This window comes from Crinia signifera, chromosome 3 (genome assembly GCF_055691185.1).
Source record: "Crinia signifera chromosome 3, ASM5569118v1, whole genome shotgun sequence".
NCBI lineage: Eukaryota > Metazoa > Chordata > Amphibia > Anura > Myobatrachidae > Crinia > Crinia signifera.
The window spans coordinates 284,352,225-284,373,643 of NC_139219.1; the positions used below are offsets into that span (position 1 = coordinate 284,352,225).

A 21,419-nucleotide genomic window follows, 5' to 3' on the forward strand; every position below is an offset into this window, starting at 1 on the left:
GGTGGTAGTAGTAGGCTGATACTGCATGTTTGCAGTAAAAATCTGCAGATATAAAAATATATATAATTTTAAATGGGGCAAATGTTTTTTGAGTGCCCAATATTTTTCTATTCAATTGTCGCACCCAAAAGCATTGTTTAGCTGCACATAGCTGCTAAATGTGACTGCAATGGGAAAAGTCTAGTTACTTTAACCACATTTCCTTTTGTCCCCTCAGTAGGCTGCAAGCTGAAATGTCAGTGGTGATAACACTCACGAACGGCAGAACAATCTCTACCATTGGGAGCCATCTACTGGAGGGTGCCTAAACAAATGAATCTCCTCGTACAGTGAATTAGACACTGTGTGCTTAACCGGGGTTCTTTTGGCTTAATATGGACAAGGACGTCCCTTAATGTCCGTGAGGTCACTCCTTTCTTGTGCATTGATAGGCTAATAACTTAAACTTGGTCCAACCACAAGTTGGTTGTCTCCAATGAATGTTGGCCTCAGATTATAGAATACAGTAATTAGCGGCCCGGATGATGTATTAACAGCCTTCAAGGCATTAAATGCAAACCCAGGGCTAGCATCCTATCCCCACTGCAGGGACAACGCTAGCCCTGCTGCTGGCTCTGGGCTGCGCTCGAGATCTCACGCATGCCCAGAGAGCCAGCCAGGGGAGAGAAGGAGCAGTTTGTTACAAGTTGCATGCGCAGGGGTGCCGATAAGGAGAGCCATGAAGGCAGAACATAACAGCTCTCCTTATCGACTGGCCCCTGAATAATACATTGCAGTGATATAGGTGCCCGCTTCTCCACATTATGCAGGAGACGCAGGACCTGTTATTTTTAAAACTTAAACTGGCTTTTTAACACACCCTTTGTTTGGTTGCATTCACTCTGTGGAATGCTCTCTGATGCACAATTGGACTCTCATCCAATCTTCGTTCCTTCAAGCATTCCCTGAACACTCCACCTCTTCTGGCAACTTTCTGGAACTGCCCACATAACCTTAATGAGCTTTCCTACTCCCCTCTATACAGTCCTCACTGTGCACATTGTCTTTGCCATATCGTACATCACATTAAAAACCTTTGCAACCTAGCCTACAATTATGCAATAGGTAGTACCAATCCTTGTGTATCAATGCTAGTTCCCGATCTAGCGTAAGCTTTTGAGCTGGTCCTTCCTAGCTCTAGGTCAGTCATTACAATTGGAGCAATAGTAATCGCATAAAACTAATTTCTCTACCGTCCAATGGGATACTGGGTTAACTACTATGGGGATTGAGACCTCCGCAGGAGAGACAGGCACATAAAAGACTTTCAGTGTGGGTGCTCTGGCTCCTCCCCTCAATCTCCCTCCACTAGTCAGTTTTAAAAAATGTACCTCAGGGAGAGGCAGTGCTTCTGGATGCTCCAGAGTTTTTCGACTGTTTTATTTAAGTTTTTATTATTTTGGGGCGCTGTGGTGACCACACAGCTGTCCTGCTTCGTGGGTGTCAGGGGAAGGGTCAGTCCCCGGCCTCTTTAGGTGCAGAGCTGACCCTGCTGCAGGACATTCGGTTCTGTGTGGGGCTTGTCACCGCACAGCACTGGGCCGTGGCGAGCAAGCCCCCCAGCCGCCGCACACTCCTGACAGGTCAGAAGACTACAGTGGTGAGTACAGGCTGGGGGTCCCACAAGGGGACTCCGCAGCCATTTGTTGTGCGGCATGATGATGGACAGTAATGGCGGCCCTCAGGTAGGGACTGCGTGACCCCCACATCAGTAACACTGGCACAGGGGTGCTGCCGCTGGACCACCCCAAAGGTTGTTTTAAGAAACCGCCATTATGTGCCAGTATAAAATTAGATGAAGCACCAGCTCCGTGTACAGGGGGGCGGGGTTTCACTCAGAGCGGGACCAGACTCTGCTGGGCGCGCGCTGTCACTTCCTGCTTCTTCATGCCGCAGACTCCATTACAGAAGGCTCCTCACTGGCGTGGTGGATCCGGGTCCTTGCAGCATGGCAGAGACAGCAAGTTAATTAGCGATTTAGCGCTGCTGCGCTATCTGGCTTGTTTTGTATAGACACTGTGTTGTTCAAATCACTGTGTTTAAGGGCCCTACACACATAGCGATGTGTGCAGGGCTACCTAGCTATGCTAGGTCGGGCTGTGCTGCGCCGCTATCTCATAGCACACAGAGCGGACAGCCCACACACAGAGCGAGCGGTCAGCTCTGTGTGCTAAGCGAGCAGACAGCGCCAGTGTTCTCCGGTGGGAGAACACTGCCGATGCCGAGATTGATGGACACTGTCCATCAATCTCGGCCAGCGATAAAGACGCGCGGGGACGCGCACGGCTGCTGATACAGCCCCCACACATACACCGATGTGAGGGCATTTGCTAAGCGACTTTGCCAAACTAAGCAAAATCGCTTAGAAAATGCCTTAATATCGGCATGTGTGTAGGCCGTATTAGCGTTACCAGCTCACCCAGATCTGTGAGTTAAGGGTGCACTTGGTTCCCCAATTGCTCTGTTTTCCCCACTGTTTAGTTACAAAGCACACATACTACAAGTCACATAGTCTGTTTCCATACCAGTGGCGTGGTGTGTGAGTGGCTGTGTGGGGGTGAGTTGTACTGCTGTGTTATATCAGAGATACAGCCTCATCATGGTAAAGAAGCTTACCTGCATGGTGTGTAGCACCAAATTTGTGCCCAAGTCACAGTCTCAGGTCACTTGTGAACCTTGTATGTCACCACAACCCAGTGGTGCAGACACCCAGGTCAGTGGGGTGCCCCCACAGCTTGCGTGGATATCACAGGCTGATGATCAGGAGCCTGCGTGGGCCTCCAGCATGAAGACATTGCTAGATTGTGTAGCTTCACAGCTTTCCACTAACACTCAGCAAACGCAGAGGGTTCAGAGGGAATTGTCCATGTTATCTGCCAGGGTTGATATTCTTCATACCCTTCACATTCCTCCTCCTCCCGCACAGCCTCAGAAGAGGCCGGCTGCTGCAATGGCCCCAGACTCAGATGATGATGATGAGGACATATTGGAGGAAGGAGAGGAGCAGGTTCAGCAGGAACCAGTCCCTGAGCTAGCAGCTCATGGTCCTGAACCACTAATCAAGGCCATTAGGGATGTTTTAGAGATCTCCCGGTGGAGACATCCACAGAAGGGGATCCTTTCTTCATGACTCAGAGGAAACAGCCGGTGTACTTCCCTGAGCAGGCAGAATTAGAAACGGTTTACAGGGCAGCATGGCAGAACCCTGATAAAAGGTTCACTCTGTCTAAAAGGTTTACAAATGCTTACCCCTTTGAACCTCTGGGCAGAAAAGTGGGAGGAGCCACCGGTGGTGGACTCATCTGTCTCCTGCCTTTCAAAGAAAGTGTTGCTGCCAGTCCCGGGTGTATCCACCCTTAAGGACGGGGCGGACAGAAGGCTTAAAGCTACCCTCAAGTCGATGTACACAGCTAGTAGGGCCTCTCAACGCCCAGTACTAGCCAGCTGTTGGATGGCTAAGGCCATTCATACCTGGTCAACCCAGATCCAGGAGGGGTTGTTGGGTGACATGACTGTGGCCCAGATTGGTGACAATCTGCGTCACATTCAGGACACCGCAAGGATCCTTTGTGAGGCGCAGAAGGAATTGGGCGCAATAAACGCGCGCAATTCGGCCATGGCGGTGTCAGCCAGACGGGCTTTGTGGCTACGTCAGTGGACTGCGGATGTGGACTCTAAAAAGAGCGTGGAGGCTCTTTGGAAGTGAACTAGACGGCTGGATTTCTAAGGCCACGGCAGGGAAATCCACCTTCCTCCCATCAGCACCCACAGTGACAAAGCGCACCTTCACAGGTAACTCCCAGCAGTCCTTTCGTGGGAACAGGTTTCGCCCCAAGGCAAGGGGTGCCTCCAATGCCAACAGAGGCACGAGAGGAAAGTTTAGGAAACCAAACACCTCAGGTACCCAAGAACGTACCAATGCCGCGGCTACCTCTAAGCCTGCAGCATGACGGGGTTCTCCCGCCACAAGAAACTCTCGAGGTGGGAGCGCGATTGTTGCACTTCAGTCATGTGTGGGACGCCTCCTGCCTAGATTCCTGGGCCAGGAGTCTCATTTCACTAGGCTACAGGCTGGAATTCGACAAGCCCCCTCTCAGAAGGTATTTCAAGTCGGCCTTTCCAGCATCCCAGGAGGATCAGGTTCTCCTTCAGGGGGCCGTTCACAGGCTCCTTCAGACACAGGTAATTGTGCCAGTTCCAAGCACGGAACAGGGCCAGGGATATTATTCCAAACTATTCCTGGTACCGAAGCCAGACGGCTCAGCAAGGCCCATTCTGAACCTAAAGTCACTGAACCCCTTCCTTCGGGTGTTCAAGTTCAGGATGGAGTCCTTGCGGTCGGTGATTGCCAGTCTAGAAAAAGGGGAGTTCCTGGCCTCAATAGACGTAAAGGACGCCTATTTACACATCCCAATTTGGCCCCCGCACCAAATCTACCACAGATTTGCCCTGGAAACGACCATTACCAATTCCGGGCCTTAACCCGCGGGGCTGTTGACAGCCCGAAGGGTTTCACAAAGGTAATGGCGGAAATGATGTCACTCCTCAGGCTTCAAAGGGTAAACGTCATACCCTACTTGGACGACCTGCTAATAAAGGCGAGGTTGACAGAAGCCTTGAGAAGTGCTCTCAATCTGACCATGCAGATTCTAAGAGACCACGGATGGATTCTGAACATGTCCAAATCATCTCTGGTTCCGACCCAACGGATGTTATTCCTGGGCATGATCCTGGACACGTCGGAACAAAGGGTTTTCCTGCCAATGGAAAAGGTCAATGCGATACAACAGCTTGTGAGAGAAGTTCTACGGACTCCTTTGGTACAAATCCATCTTTGTCTCAGGCTCCTAGGCAAGATGGTGGCTTCATTCGAAGCAATACAATTTGGCCGTTTCCATTCCAGAGTCCTGCAACTGGATATTCTGACAAATTGGTCCGGATCCCCCCTGCAGATGCACAGGAGGATTGGCCTGGCACCAAGAACCAGGATCTCGCTACAGTGGTGGCTAGATTCATCCAATCTGTTGGCAGGCCGCAGGTTCCAGATCCAGGACTGGGTTCTGGTAACCACAGACGCCAGCCTGAGGGGCTGTGACACAGGGAGTCCACCTCCAGGGTCGGTGGTCCCCACTGGAGTCCAGCCTACATATCAACAAGCTGGAGTTGAGGGCGGTCTACTATTCCCTGCTACAGGCAGCTCCATTGTTACAGGGCAAGGCGGTCCAGGTCCAGTCGGACAATGCCACCACTGTGGCTTACATCAATCGACAGGGTGGTACGAAAAGCATGCCTTGCATGAGGGAAGCAACAAAGATCCTCTCTTGGGCAGAACAGAATGTCCAGGCCCTGTCAGCGATCTTCATCCCGGGAGTCGACAACTGGGAGGCGGACTTCCTGAATCGTCACGACCTTCACCCGGGAGAGTGGGGTCTTCACCCTCATGTGTTCAACACCATAGTGGATCTGTGGGGACTCCCTCAGATCGACCTAATGGCTTCACGATTGAACCACAAGGTAGAGAGGTATTGTGCACGAACCAGGGGCGATAGCAGTGGACGCTGTCACTTGGACCTGGGATTTCCAACTAGTGTATCTGTTCCCACCACTCCCATTGTTGGCGCGGGTGCTAAAGCGGCTTCGGCATCAGGAGACGGAAGCCATCCTGGTGGCACCGGATTGGCCACGAAGGGCCTGGTACGGGGACATTCAGGCCATGCTAGTGGAAGACCTGTGGTGTCTGCCTCTAAGAAAAGACCTGCTCCTCCAGGGCCCGTTTGTCTTTCAGGACTTACAGCGGCTACGTTTTAAGGGCCTGGAGGTTGAGCGGCAGATCTTAGTCCACAAAGGTCTACATCCTTCTGTTACTACCATGATAAGAGCCAGGAAGCCGGTGACGGCTTCTCATTATCATGTCATATGGCGAAGATATATTACCTGGTGCGAAAGGAATGCCTTACCTCCGGCTATTTTTCGACTAAACGGCCTGCTGCGTTTCCTTCAGGCTGGGTTGGAGAAGGGACTTCGATTGGGATCCTTAAAGGTCCAGATCTCGGCGCTGTCGGTGTTTTTCCAGAAAAAGATTGCGGCCTTGCCAGAAGTACAAACCTTCCTACAAGGGGTCCTGAGGATTCAGCCTCCCTTTGTGCCACCCACTGCACCGTGGGATTTGGAGGTGGTTCTTACCTTTCTAAAATCTGCTTGGTTTGTTCCATTAGAGGAGTCTGAGTTGCGACACCTCACTTGGAAAACGGTTGTACTGCTGGCCTTGGCTTCGGCCAGGAGGGTGTCTGAGCTTGGGGCCTTGTCATGTAGGAGTCCTTACCTAGTGTTCCACGAGGATAGGGCTGAGCTCAGGACTAGACCACATTTTCTTCCAAAGTTTGTGTCTGGGTTCCACTTAAACCAACCTATTGTGGTCCCTTCAAGCGCGACACATCCGGATATACCTGATTCCTTGGATGTGGTCCTCACTCTAAAGGGGTATCAAGCGCACAGCTAGGATCCGAAAGATGGACAGCCTCTTTGTGCTTTATGATGCGCAGAAGAAGGGGTCACCTGCTTCTACGCGGACCATAGCCAGATGGATAAGATGTACTATCCAACAGGCCTATGCAACAGCTGGTTTATCCCTTCCCTTTTCAGTGAAGGCTCATTCAACCAGATCTGTAGGAACTTCTTGGGCGGCTGCTCGAGGGGTCTCGGCCATGCAACTTTGTAGGGCCGCTACTTGGTCAGGTCAACACACCTTTGTAAAGTTTTACAAATTTGACATTCTGGCCAGGGAGGATTCCCAGTTTGGGAATGCGGTTCTACAGCAGACTCCGCACGTTCCCACCCGTTCTGGTAGCTTTGGGACCTCCCCATAGTAGTGAACCCAGTATCCCATTGGACGGTAGAGAAAATAGGATTTTGGGTACCTACCGGTAAATCCTTTTCTCGTAGTCCATATGGGATACTGGGAGCCCGCCTCAGTGCGGCTATTCTGCTGTAAGATTCTGCTTCTTACTATGTTTAGGCTTGTTGCCTTGTTGTCTATAGGACTGTTATATATTTTTTCTAGTTAAAGGTGTCCTCTGAAGATGTTAGGATTCACCTTTTCTATGTTTTGTTTGTTTTGGGTGTGCTGGATGAATCTCACCACAGTAAATTATCACCTAATCCTCACATACTCTCCTTCGGCACAGTTTTTCAAAACTGACTAGTGGAGGGAGATTGAGGGGAGGAGCCAGTGCACCCACACTGAAAGTCTTTTATGTGCCTGTCTCTCCTGCGGAGGTCTCAATCCCCATAGTAGTGAACCCAGTATCCCATATGGACTACAAAAAAAAGGATTTACCGGTAGGTACCCAAAATCCTATTTTATAGTACAGCATGGCTATAAACACAGATTGAGATAAGCCCGTTTTAGTGTAGATTGCGGGTGGAAAAAATATTGAATTTAGGAGTGTTGATCTATGTGGGAATTCAGTCTAAGGCTAAGCAATGGTCTGCTGTTCGTGTATCAGCCATATACAGTACTGCAGACGACCTCACAATCTTTGATTGAATTATAAGGAAAGAAGTTATTTGACTTTGTATGTACACTAAAATTAATCTAATTCAAAAGAGAGCGCCACACACCTGAACATATGTCTTAGAAAATTCATATAAAAATTTATTTATAAAAAAGAAGAAAAGGACATTGAAAACACAAATAAAATCACAGAATACAATATCACAGATATAATTAACCCAATTGGGAATACAATAAAAATATATTAGCCACTTAATCATAGGTTACTGAAGGTGCTTCCCGCTACGCCAAATACATCATCGGCTCGCTGATTACAGCTGGAGCCGGGCGGGTTGAAGCACCCCGACACAGAAGGCTACCGCAGGGACTGTATTTGAGTACCCGCAACATCAGAGAGGTACTGGTCTCAAAATATACACAATAGCGCAATCTTTCCTCCTGAGAAACCCTTTGGCAACAAAGAACGGTCTATTGAAGCTTTTTAGATGTGCACATCTTCCTCTACTAAAGGATAAGTTTTCCAAGACCTTAAAGGATCACCTTCCTAATTGGCCCCACATATATGTATATTTCTTCGGAAGTAACATCTGATGGATATTTTTATTTTCATATGCAGGGAATTGTCTAAGAGCTGGGTTTATTAGTAACCTATGATTAAGTGGCTAATATATATTTTTATTGTATTCCCAATTGGGTTAATTATATCTGTGATATTGTATTCTGTGATTTTATTTGTGTTTTTAATGTCCTTTTTCTTCTTTTTTTATAAATACATTTTTATATGAATTTTCTAAGACATATGTTCAGGTGTCTGGCGCTCTCTTTTGAATTAGATTAATTTTAGTGTACATACAAAGTCAAATAACTTCTTTCCTTATAATTCAATCAATTTCTGTATCTTTAAGCGGCAATCTCCAGAATTGCCTTTGGGAGCAGCCATAGTAGTTTATATGTAACCAATGTCATTTGGTCTAGTAAATAAGTAGTGGAGTGCAAATAGAATAATAATATCGCGCCCGAGAACTTAAGGCCCCCATACACTGGCCGATTTTTGGTCAGATTTAGGCCAGATCAGTCGGATCTGACCAAAATCGGCTAGTTTTGATGTCCCCTCAGATCCGATGCGCGGTCCCGTGCGCATCGGATCTGCGTCGGGTGGTCGGACCTGCTGCACGTCCGACCACCCGACTTGGGACCTAGTGGGGCGGTGCGGCGGTGGAGGGAGCAGGGGGGGCTGGGGACGCTGCGAGGGACACAGGCGGCATAGAGCCGGGCGGGGGGAGCCGGGAGCTGTCAGCACTGAATACAAAAAAAAAAAGCCCATACAATGAATGGGCGGCCTGTGATTGGCTGAGAGAGCGCTCAGCCAATCACAGGCTGCCCATTCATTGTATACAGTAGGCTTTTTTTTCTAGCACTGACAGCTCCCGGCTCCCTCTGCCCGGCTCTATGCCGCCTGTGTCCCCCGCAGCATCTGTGTCCCCCGCAGCGTCCCCAGCCCCCCTGCTCCCGGGTTTTTTACATGTGATAAATCGAGACGATTTATCACATGTAAAAAATGGCACATCAAGTGCCAATCTAATCCAGCTCCCCCGGGGAAGCTCAGGGGGAAGTCGGGGGCGACTTGTCCTAAGGACAAGTCGCCCTAGTGTATGGGGGCCATTACTCTGTGCATAGATCACTGTGCTAAACTGAATCCTCCTTTTAAGAGTCAGGAGGGTCTTTCTAAATCTGTAGGAAACATTTGAAGAAATAAGGTGTGTTTTTTTTGTTTTTTTTCTTCAATTTATGTATTTTATTAGCACAATTCTTTCCTCACCAGACTATAAATCTGGAATATACTTTGAAATAGGAAATATTTCCTCTTCTACCGCTGCTGCTTTAATTCCTGTGAAGCCCTTAGTGTTTGCAATGTTATAAATAGAGAAGCTAGCCACAATCTGCATTCAATATTTATGTTCCACGTGTGAACTTGCAGCAGATCTGACATGATGCATTGGATACTGTCATATGGTCGAGCGTGCTCTTGTCAATTAACCCTTTTTCTGCTGGATCAGGCAGAAGCTGAACACTGAGCATTAACTTACTGGTGTGCTCTATTTGTGTAGCGACAGGTAACCGGAAACCTGTCCCTATCAGCTAAAATATATAGATCTGGCATATTCTATGCTGAGGCTGAAAGGGGTGATTCAGTTGTTTTATTTTGCACACAAAATACCATTTCCTTGTCACTTGATATGGCGTGATATGCAAATGTTTGGGCGCCCATTGTTTGTCATGCTGATCACACCTTCAAGTGTTGGGTTTAGCAATGTAAAACAGCTAAACCAACTATTGTTCTGGGAGCAACATGAAAAGCAGCATTTGGGTGCTGGCAGCTGTAAGTACCAGAACAGAGCAACACCGAAGGCCCCCACACACACTGGTCCGATTTGTGATGCACAAGTTTGAACTTCCTTGGCACCTCCCCAGGAGTCCTTCATCCGATTTGGCGCTTGCTTTGCCATTTTCTACATGCGTTTAATGCATGTAAATGGTTTCCCGGGGAGCTGCTGGGGGGTGTTCAATGGAAATTTGATGCAATACAGTTGGAGCCCCTGGCAACTTTGTTCCTTAGGTCGTGGCTCACCAGGGTAAACGAGGCTGGTGCTGATGTCATAGACCTTGCCTGGGTACACCTGCATTTTTTTCTGACCCTGTCCTAGAACTGCAGGTTTCCACCCCCCCCCCCCCCCCCTATATGGACAAGAGTACTTGGACACCTGACTATTACATCAATACGAACTGTAATGACATTGCGTTGGTCTCCCTTTGCAGCTATAACTGCTTCCACTCAAGATTGAGTGCTTCTGTGGGAAATTGTGCCCATTCATTTTGTAGAGCATGAATAAGGTCAGACGTATATGGGAAGAGATGGCCTGTCTTGCAATCTCCTCTCTAGTGCATTCCAAAGGTGCTCCATGCAGTTGAGGACAGGGCTCTGTGTGGGCCACTCAAGTTCTTCCACACCGAATTCCACAAACCATGTCTTTATATTCCTTGTTTTGTGCACTGGGACACAGTCATGTTGCAATAGAAAAGGGCCTTCCCCAAACTCTTGCCACAAAGATGGAAGGATAGCATTGTTCAAAATGTCTTCACAGTTATGGTATGCCTCTCCCAGCATCAGGCAGACCCAAACTCCTCAGCCTGACCGCCAACCAGAGATACGTTCTTCATCACTCCACAGAAAACGTTTTCACAGCAACAGTGTGTGTGACTTACACCACTCCATTTGACACTTGGCATTGGACTTGGTGATGTGAGTCTTGCATGCAACTGATCACCCATGGAAACACATTCCATTAAGCTCCTGCCACACAGTTTTTGTGCTTGGAATTTCAGAACTCTTAAGCTTTGGAATCATTAGCGGATTGGTGACTTTTACACACCATGCACTTTTAGCTGTTGTTGACACCCCCCCCCCCAGTAATGTATTGGTGAAAAAGGCAATCAACATTTACTGCTTAACGCTGGAAAGCGGACCATGGTTGTTCAAACAAATTGGTTAAATCCTTTTGAACTCAGATGTGTCAAAGTAGTAGTTTTTTTTTGGTTTTCTTTTGTGTTTATATGCTTTCAATTCATTACCCGATTTTTGTTCCCTCCAGACAGATACATCTATAGGTTTGTAACCAGCTTTAGAATGAGAGGTACTGTAGGTACAATGTAATTAATGCCTTCCTAAATGTATCACTTCTTTTACTTAGGGGTGCCATGAAAACAATGCTAACAGCCTCGGGCACAGTGATTCAAGACATTTTGGGAGCCACTGCAATAAACAGTAACTGAAGAGTCCGAGTGACTATCTGATCATCAGCTGGTGTGGCCACTGGACAGGTTTTGGCAAGGGTCACAAGTGGTGGGCTAAACCTGTAAGCCTGGATAGTCACATTCTACTACCCATGTATGTTTTATGTGAGTAAAATATTTAGGGGTCGATCCTATTGCGCGCGGATGATTCGCACTGGCGAATCATTACGGTACCGGACGCACTTTACAGCGGACTGAATTCCCTTTAAAAGTGTTCACACCTCCGTAGGGGTGCAAGTAATTTTAAGTGAATTCGGTTAATTGACAGGTGTGAGATCGGCATAATTCGGGTGCCATTTTCAGCATTTAAACGGCACCCGAACAGCACCTTGCGCCAATAGGGTCAACCCCCCCCCTTATCTCCACACAACCACTGGAGCTCAGCTATAGTTTTACTTTGCTTGTATAGCTGTTCTCCAATTCAGATCTCTGCTCTCCGCATAGCATGTGGCTTAAATTAGACCTTCCAAACTGAAGGGTAGATGTATTAGGCCACATAAAGTGATAATGCACCAGCCAATCCGCTGTGTTTGAAAAAAAGACAGGAGTTCATTGGCTGATGCATTATCACTTTACCTGGCTTAATACATCTGCCACTAAGATTGAATCTGAGTCTCCTCCTCCTTTCTATGCTTTGCACTAGAGATGGGTTAAAACTGTTCACTAAAAAGAGCTGGGATCCAGCGCCCAATCCGCAAAAGATCCAGCTCTTTTAGGCGGATCATCGGCTCACATTGAAAAAGGGTTAATTGCATAATAATGAAGCATAAAATCTCGAGAGAGGTCGGTAGCTCTCGCGATATTTCCCCTGTACTTAAATTCCTAGACAACCATCGGGCGGGCTGGCGGGCCATACACCATAAAAATCAAAGAAAAAGAATGACGGATAACCTTTTTTTTGGGGGGGGGGGGGGCTCACTCACTCTTTTCAGTGATCTGCCCGAAAGATCTGCTTCATTTGTAAACGACCCATCTCTACTTTGCACTGTTGACCGACTCGATTGGCTCTGCCCCTGAGAACAGTGTGTATTCTGCTGTTGCTCCTTTGACACCGACTATTGAGATCTGTAGTTTTATTTTGATTACTGCGGTGCCTGGAATGGAACCTTTCCAGCACAGGGGTTGCAGGATCACTTGAACCGGAACCAAATGCATTGTGGGCTACATCCATCCCGCAGGCAGTATTATCTCCACCCCTCCTGTGCACACTAATGTTTTATCTCGGTGTTGACGGTTTCTTCTGTACACTGCATGCAGTATAAATCTAGTCAGATCGCTAGTGTTCTCACCAGAGAACACTGGCCCTGCCAGATCCATCAACACACATCGCTGATGCATCAACTGTGTGCTGAGCAATCTGGCATCGCTCAGATCGCTGGCGCACATCACTGAGTATAGAGGCCCCTTTTTAAGAATATTTTGGGAGTTTAAAGGTGCGTACACACGTACAGATTTTCTGTCTGATCTTTCTGGTGGGAACAAAAACCTTGAAATGTATGGGAGCAACTGACCATCAAAAAATTGTTCCCAAACACTTGAAAACAGACAGGGATCAGTCAGACAAATTGTTTAATCGTTCTGAAATAACAAATTTAAAAAAGCATTTTTTTTCTGTTTTACTGCATTTGGGTGGAAATTTTTGATTGGCTCCCATACATTTCCAGGTGTTTGTTCCCACCAGATAGATCAGACAGAAAATCTGTACGTGTGTACGCAGCTTTTAAGTTTTTTTTTTTTTTATTTAGTTTTCCTTTCACACCCTAATTTTATTATGTAAATACATTGGCTGAAGTGGAAAGTTAGAGGTGGTGGCATGGAAAATGTAAGTGAAAACCATCTAGTGATTGATAATGAAGCTTGCTTTATATGTGACAGTCCACCATACTGCTGTATGGCAGCCCATTAAGCACACACTCGTGCTTGACACTTAGATTTTAGAATGTGGTTAAATGGCTGCTTCTAACTTCCTGTAAATAACAGCTCATGTAGCGGCAGAACTCCACTCCGTACCTTGTCGGTCTGTGAATATCGTCAAAGGTGCTTTTTAGTATCCCAAACTTGCATACACATAGGAAGACTCGAAGAACCGGGTCCTTAACCAAATACTCTTTTACGTGTTTCGCCCGCTATGGGGCTTTATCAAAGAGTGTCTTTCCATATGTCAAAGATTCCAACAGTCGGAAAACACGTTTGGGAATATTGACCAGGATTCAAATACTCTTCCTCCCCCACCAAATTACAATTTTATTTGAGATGTGTTTGTTTATTTTTGTTGCTAAAATGACCAGTCATAATTTATTTATTTTTTGCATCTGGTTCTGTGTGTGTGAGCACTATGTCATTAACTATGCATGCTTCCAGGGGCCAGTGAAGATATCCTCAGATTGAGCTGTACAGACTACAGAAGACAACACTAATGACCGCTATTACTTCTGGATATGGCCACTGACCAGATCATTTGTGAAATTGCCTAGTGTGTATGCAGGATGGGGTTGATCCTATTAGGTCCGAAGGGTGCGAGGTGCCGTTTTTCATGCGTTTGAACGCCGGCAATGGTACCAGATTCAGCCCAATCTCGCACGTTTCCCTGGGCTGAATTTGCTTAAAATTGCTTGCACCCCTATGGAGTAGCTGTAAAAGTGCGATCAGTGCCACGATAATTTGCATAAGCGAGTCCAGGAGCGATGGGGCCGGTGCTTGCCACTGCGGGCCATAGACAGTGTGAGACTGAGCCACCCAGGCCAGCAGACCTCCCTTACGGCATCAGCAGCGATGGATCTCCCCCACACATAGGTTGGCCAATCCCAGGATAGGCGGGATCCCGGTATTTGGCCCCAAAATTGCCAGGATTGGAGTCTACAATCCCTGGATTTTGGGATCAGACTGCGCAGTCTAATGCCAGGCAGTGACTGAGCACTTGCTGAAACACTGCCCGGCTGTTTCCGACCCGGCACGCGCCTCTGCACAGCGTGACCTGATAAAGGTCACGCTGTGCAGGGCGCACTCACTCACCGCCCGCTGGTGTGGCACCCCCACACTCCCTACCCAGCTCACCAGCTGCAGCCCCTGTCCCGTTCCCCAGCTGCAGCGCCTGCTGCACCGACTACGTAGGTAAATGTGTGTGTGTGTGTGTGTGTGTGTGTGTGTGTGTGTGTGTGTGTGTGTGTGTGCCTTAATGTATAATAAATATTACAGTTTGTGGTATAATGTGTAATGGGCATTATGGTGTGTGCATAATGTGGTCATCTTATTGTCATGTAGCCACTCCCCTAGTTTTATGTAACCATGCCTACGTACCATGCCCCCTTCATCTGCGTGCCATGCAAACTCTCACACCAACTAGAATCTCCCTGAAACTAGTTTCCAAAAGTAGGCAAGTATGCCTATGGGCTGTTGCACACACTCTGGCTGATGCCAGGCGGCGAAGCCCCGCACGGCCAAGAAGCCGTGCCGTACCCAAAAGTTTACAATGGTCGGGATGGCCACAGCCCGGCAGCCGTCCTTTCCAGTGGTGACATCCGGCGACTGGACACAATCCTGTCCATTGTTAACTACGCACAGGTCTTCAACCTGTGGCCCTCCAGATGTTGTGGAACTACATGTCCCAGCATGCCCTGAGGTTTTTTGGCATGCACTTATAGGAAAAAATGTGGCAATGCATGTTGGAACATGTAGTTTCACAACATCTGGAGGGCCACAGGTTGAAGACCCATGGTTGTATGGCATGGCTTCTTGGCTGTGCAGAGTTTCGCCTCCCGGCGTCAGCCGGAGCGTGTGAAACAGCCTTAAGTGTTAGTTTTCAGGTTACAGCTGGAAGTCCTGTGTACAGTACTCACCAGGTACTGTACAAACAAAAAAACACATTGCATTGACGTTGCACATGCGTTTGTTATATATGGTACTACTGTGGTTGTCTGCACTTATCAGGCATCCCAAAATGAGCTTCTCTGTTTGGGCAAAAAAAAAAAAAAAAGCGCCAACATAAATCACCACCGGTATTGGCCCAAATAAGCTGCCGCACAAAACCCAATAAGCATAGTTTGAATTACCTTGTTTTTACTAGTCCCTGCTATTGTTGGCTGAGCAGTGGAATTGCCAAAGGAAACTGACATTAGTCAGCCTGGTGGGGGTGTGGCTACAAGCCTGTGGAGCGATTGTGTGATAGGAACATGTCTCTGTCATTTTTAGAGAGCCGTGCATTGTGGGTATGACAGGCTTCCCCCTTCCCACTGCATCGGACTCTCTTCAGGATGTTTCCAATTCACACACACAGGACTGGTGCTGGCTGACTCCGTCTCGTTCCCACATCCTAGCGTCGCGTCGGGAGGGTAGGCTGCATGTACACGCACACACACATACATACATACATACACACATACATACATACACGCTGCCGGTGCCTTCTTCCTTTACGGAGACGGCTTCTCTTGTATAGAGGCATTGAAGTAAATGGAGGATTACACTGTAAAATGCTTCATCTCCACCCAGAATGTTTCCGTTTGTGTTGTGTGGCGTTTTGATAAATCGAAAGTTTAATCTGAACAGAAACACGAACAACAATGGTGGCTAGCCTGCTGTGACTCTGCAGCACTTTATTTACCCGGATTGTTAACTCGTAAAGCTCCCTCAACTGAAAGTGCTGGAAAGACATCACATGATGCTCCGGTGATAACTTGTACAGTGCAGACGTTACTCCTGCTTGTACCTCCAACTGGCACAAAAAAAAAATTATTTACATTTTGAGGACTGACCAACTTGGTTTGATTACTTTCACTTTAACATATGAGGATAAAGACTTATTTATGTGATTTTAGGAACATAATAATGGGACAGTAGGCCCCTTGGCCACACTACAATTCTACTTGCCATTATCCTTTTTAAAATATTTTAGACTCTAATGAGTATTTAAGATAATGTAGATGTTTAATTACAGAGCATCTTTTCCTGTGTGTATTTAAGCTCCATTTCAACGGACAATGGTTTTAGTAGCAAATACCATGTCTGGGAGGTGGTTTTATGTTAGAAATTTTTTTTTGTCAATCATTGGTTGAATTGACGCCTTGTACTGTTCCAACCTAAAACTTTGCCCCATGAGGGTGTTTCCTTTTTTTTGTGTTGTAATAAGTGCAACATTGACTATAATTTCCTTTTTAATTATCGTGCCCAATTAGTCATGGTTTAGCTGCGTAAAAACTCCGGTTTTCAAGCCGTGTTTTTTTTTTATTATTATTTATTTTTATTTCCCCCTTATTTACTCTTTCAATGGGGTCAGTTCTATTCTCTGCGCTGTGAATAGTGCCGCAAGTTCTCTCTGTTCCAACCAGAGTGCTGCTGCCGACTAGTGAATTTCTGCTCGTACCCGTCCTGGGGTGTGTGCAGAAATCAGACAAAACTATGGCAGCGCAAACTGCATCGCCGGGGGGCACTTAAGTCAGAAAATGGCGGTACTCATGAGTAAACACCCGCGAGTTCCAGCATTCTCTGAGTTAGCAGCGCATTAATTAGAATAGACCAGTGTTTTTTCAAAGTGTGGAGAATAGAATTGACCCCAATGTTTGCTAGTCTGTGGCTGGCTGGGTATTTCCATCCTTATTGATAAATGGTATTTCCTGTATTGTGATGTGCTGGAATGTAAAAGTTTTAGGGCTTTCCTATGTTCAGAAGGTGTCCCCTGTTTGGAGCTTGTTGTATTGATGTCGCTACAGGAATATTAAAAAGTTTCATTAGCAATGCCGGATATGTACATTGGATATCTGAACTTAACCTTTTTACCATGTTGACCATGTGGGTTGGACCTAATGAGGCAAACCTGTACATTGTCTTTCTCAGAAGTTCTCCAGAATGGGGACTTGCAAATTTTCCCTCACACCTTTATGGGAAAACTTGTGATAATGACACTACATTTTTTTTTTTTTTACAATTTCCTGACTACTGTGGGTTTTTTATTTTCTCAACCCTCTGTCTCTCTCTCTCTCTCTCCTGGATTTCTCTTCCCTGGATTTCATTCTAGCCATAATCCATTAAGTATTCGCACTCCGTCTAATTACACAGCATCACTTAGTAGTGGGCAAAAGCTAGTTGTGTGACTTAACTGTAATAACCAATGACGTGTGTTTTTGGTCTGTTCAATACAGTGTACACGGTTTAGAGAAAGTATTGTAACAATTGTTTTGTTCTCTTGCAGTGAATGGTAGTGTCTAGAAAGGGTATGTCCCTTCAGGAGAAAGGTGCCAATGTCCAGCCGGCCTAATAACAATCCAGGGGGGTCACTGCGACGTTCACAGAGGAACACTGCTGGGGCCCAGCCGCAAGAGGACACTGCAGGAGGAAGGTAAGGGGCGGTTTTGAGGTCACGTATGCTTTTCTTTTCTACAGGGATGCTTTCAGCTAGTGAGTAAAAAGAAGACGTCTGTTCTACAATGGAAATGTATACTAACATACTAAAAGATTACCAAAACGTCCTTGTCTGGTTTTTTTTTTTTCCCTTCTCTTAAATAAAATCTCACACACACAAACATAGTTGCTCTTAAGAGAGTCTGCAATCCCAGGCAAGGAGCTGATTCCATTAACATGCCATTGCTCCTGGAACCACCTATATTGGGAGATGACACCATAACTACTGTACAGTTGCCTTGAGGGATTGTTTCATTTAATTTGAATTTGTGTAACAGTCGTTATGTCGTCACATCTTGCACCTTTTTCCTATTTCTCAGTCTCTTTTTCTCTATCTAACCTAAAAGGAGTGAGCTGTGTTTCCTGTATGCCCTGATGCAGTTCTCTCTTGGTTTTCCAGCAACCGGTCCCAGTTAGATCAGGCAGAACCTAAGACCCTTAGCCTTCCTGAAAGCAGAAAGTCCCTTTCTAAGACCCCCAAAGTGCAGTCTAATACAGCTTCTGCCCAGTCCAGGGGATTCAGCTCTAAAAGGTAACTTTACTAACCACTTGTTGAACCTGTATAAGTTGTAGTGTTGGTAACACACTGTCTAGCTCGTTCCTTCGGAGGAGGGTTACACTAACACATAGACCCACTTCCTTGTAGTATAGGGCTCGTGGTGCCAGGCTTTCTGCACACTTTAGAAGTGAACAAACTATGCATCTCTCTGCCTGTGTTTTCCTTCTGTCTAATATGCAAAGTATTTGCTCTAGTTTAACTTGGTTAATGACCAATCACTGTGGATGCCTTTCTACATCCTGTATCTTTTATCACAGATATGCAAAGTTTGACTTGTTAATTTCATTTTTTTTCCTCCCCTTATTCTTTGCAGCTCAAAATGTATTTGTCAGAGATTATGGGGGTATTCAAATTATTTCTGACTTTTGGAAATAAGGGGATTTGGTGATTCAATCCTGGCTGCGTTCACCAAGGAATCGGCTGGGATTTGTGTTTGCCGATCCGGCTTTTTTAAAATCTGCATCTGCGGAAACGGCCATAAATTCCATCTTTTATTTGAGGAAATGGATTCTATTTTGCGGAATAGTAACATTCAATACCCCCCCCCCTATATGTACTGTTATTTTTCAAATAGTATATTTGAAGTATTATAGTAGACTGAGCAGCATAAAATTTCTGCAGCACATAGCTGGGGATCCGGGATTTGGGTCAACATGTGAAAATAGAGAAAGGTAGGAAGGGAAATAGCGGGTTTTTTTTTTTTTTTTTTTCCTTTCTTCAATGCAGCCAAAATTTGGGTCTACATGTATTCGATGCGTGCGTTAGGTTAATATGGAAAATACGTCAACTAGCAAAGTGACACGGTAATGGTCGACACATGAAAAGGTCGGCATGAATTTTTATTCTTTTAACTTTCATGCTTTGCTTCTCGCATGTACAATGACTGGGAATGTGAGTACAGCAAATTTGCTCCCCATTCCATAGTCCGCGGTGCTATAATTGAAATTTAAAGACTCCTGTGTCGACTGTAAATGTTGACTTTTTGGAGTCGACCTATGATCCATACCCCATAGATTTGTGTCCTGTATTTGGAATTTATATATGAGTTTCGTTGATCTGCATGAATTATTACCTTTAAAATGATGTCCGATGCAAGCCAGTAGTATTTGGCTGATTTGTACCAGTGTTTTTGGTAGAAAAATATGATCATAAAACCTGTAATAGAACAGGGAATTATTTTAATTTGAGTTTATGGGTGCCGTTAAATTACTTAACAACACCCCCCCCCCCCCCCAATCTCCCTTCTAACGTCGCACTATAGGTGGCTAAACCCGACAAAACAGACGCAAAGTGGAAGTCTAGTTTAAGTGGTGAAACTGGCCAGTTCTTTCTCTCACTTCAGCTAGCCACCTCTAGGGGGTGCAAAGTGTAATGCAGGCATCAGCGGCATGTGTGGTATAGGGTTCCCGACAGTCATTATCCCGATGTCTGGATCCCGACTGGCCGGACCCAGACAGCATGGTGAGCGCAACAAAGCCCCTTGCAGTGTACCGTGATGCTTCAGACACGGGGCCAGATGCACTAAGCTTCAAAAAGTGATAAAATGGAGTGATAACCAACCAACCAATCAGCTCCTGTCTGACTGTTTTCAAACACAGTCTGTGACATGGTAGGTAGGAGCTGATTGGCTGGCTCTTAGTGCATCTGGCTTATGGTGCCTCGCTGCGTTCAGCACACTATTCTATTCTCCCTCAACACCCTAGTGGATGGTAGGGCATGAAATACCGCCTGTCGGCTCAATAAAAAAAGTGAAACCCTGTCTACCAGTGTTGACCGAATTACTGTATGCTGTTATAACTTGGTTAAATGAGCATTTCTCGGTTTTGGTGAACACTGGATAATGCAGTAGATAGCAGTGATTTCCATTCTTCTAGGTAAAGGAGGAGCAATCAATTGTTTCACAAGAAAGCTGGGGTGCATCCAAACACAATCAGCAAAATCACACAATAGATTTTTTTTTTCAAATGCTAAGCATTTTATTTGTTACAGAAATCTAATCTCTCTTCCAATATATGTTGCAGCTTCACTTTGCTCAAGGTGAATGAGATGGTAAACCATTTATGGAGAAGAATATTTCTGGATTGTGTATGTGCTTAGTAGAAATGTATTTATCCATTCTTCTCTTTCTCAGGGGCTGTAGCTCATCTTCTGTTTTAATACCACAACCTGAGGATCCAGAACAGAGTAACACATCTGAAAGTCAAAAGCCTAAGAAAGACCCCTCTCGTGGAGTTAAACGTAGCGCTAGCCCTGATTACAGCCGGACCAACTCCCCAAACTCTGCTAAGAAACCCAAAGCACTTCAGCACGCTGAGCCCTCCGTTGGGACGAGGCGACCAAATAATAAACCTAAGAAGAGACAAATTGATCAGGAGCATTCAGCTCCACCCACATCATTGCCATCAACAAGCAAAGCACACAGCAGGAAGGGTGGAGTCCCCGGCACCTCCCCGCTGCAGAAAAGGAAAAGGACAGACAACTCCTCCTGTGTGAAGAGCAGTGCAGCCGTAGTAGCGACTGGTGCGGAAGACAGGCCTCCTAAACCCACCAAGCTGGCTTCAAAATCGGCAACCTCAGCCAAAGCTGGGTGTAGCACCATTACAGATTCGTCTTCTTCTGCCTCCACCTCTTCTTCTTCCTCTTCAGCTGTTGCCTCAGTCTCCTCTACTGCACCTCCAGGAGCTAGAGTGAAACAAGGCAAGGACCAGAACAAGGCTAGGCGCTCCCGTTCTGCCTCAAGTCCCAGCCCTCGGAGGAGCAGCCGGGAAAAAGAACAGGCCAAAGCTAGCAGCTCCTCCAAGTTTGATTGGGCAGCACGTTTCAGCCCAAAAGTCAGCCTTCCCAAAACAAAACTTTCCCTACCGGGATCTTCCAAGGCTGAGACATCAAAACCTGGACCCTCAGGATTACAAGCAAAACTAGCAAGTAAGTCTATTACTTTTATGTAATTAAACAAGGAAACAGTGTGGAGCCATGTTAAATTGTATAGGATGAGACTACATTGTGTATAAAAATGGCAGTACTTGCATGGCTGCTGCTGTTCCACACCATTCTAGGCAATGT

The 21,419-nt window shown here is 46.3% G+C and overlaps 1 protein-coding gene across 8 annotated transcripts in view; it reads left to right on the top strand.

Moving 5' to 3' along the window:
• The window catches only part of TRIP12 (thyroid hormone receptor interactor 12), a 94,808-nt gene that overhangs the window by 6,308 nt on the left and 67,081 nt on the right, over positions 1–21,419 (top strand). For 4 of the 8 annotated variants that reach the window (XM_083178327.1, XM_083178330.1, XM_083178329.1 and 1 more), the window contains exons 2-4: positions 17,589–17,735; positions 18,198–18,329; positions 20,488–21,281. In XM_083178327.1, the coding sequence (XP_083034453.1) occupies positions 17,638–17,735; positions 18,198–18,329; positions 20,488–21,281 (1,024 nt within the window). In that variant the 5' untranslated portion in view covers positions 17,589–17,637. Of the gene's footprint in view, positions 1–15,587; positions 15,733–17,588; positions 17,736–18,197; positions 18,330–20,487; positions 21,282–21,419 lie in introns of those variants that run through there. The other 4 variants (XM_083178332.1, XM_083178335.1, XM_083178336.1 and 1 more) reach the window with 2 other exon arrangements.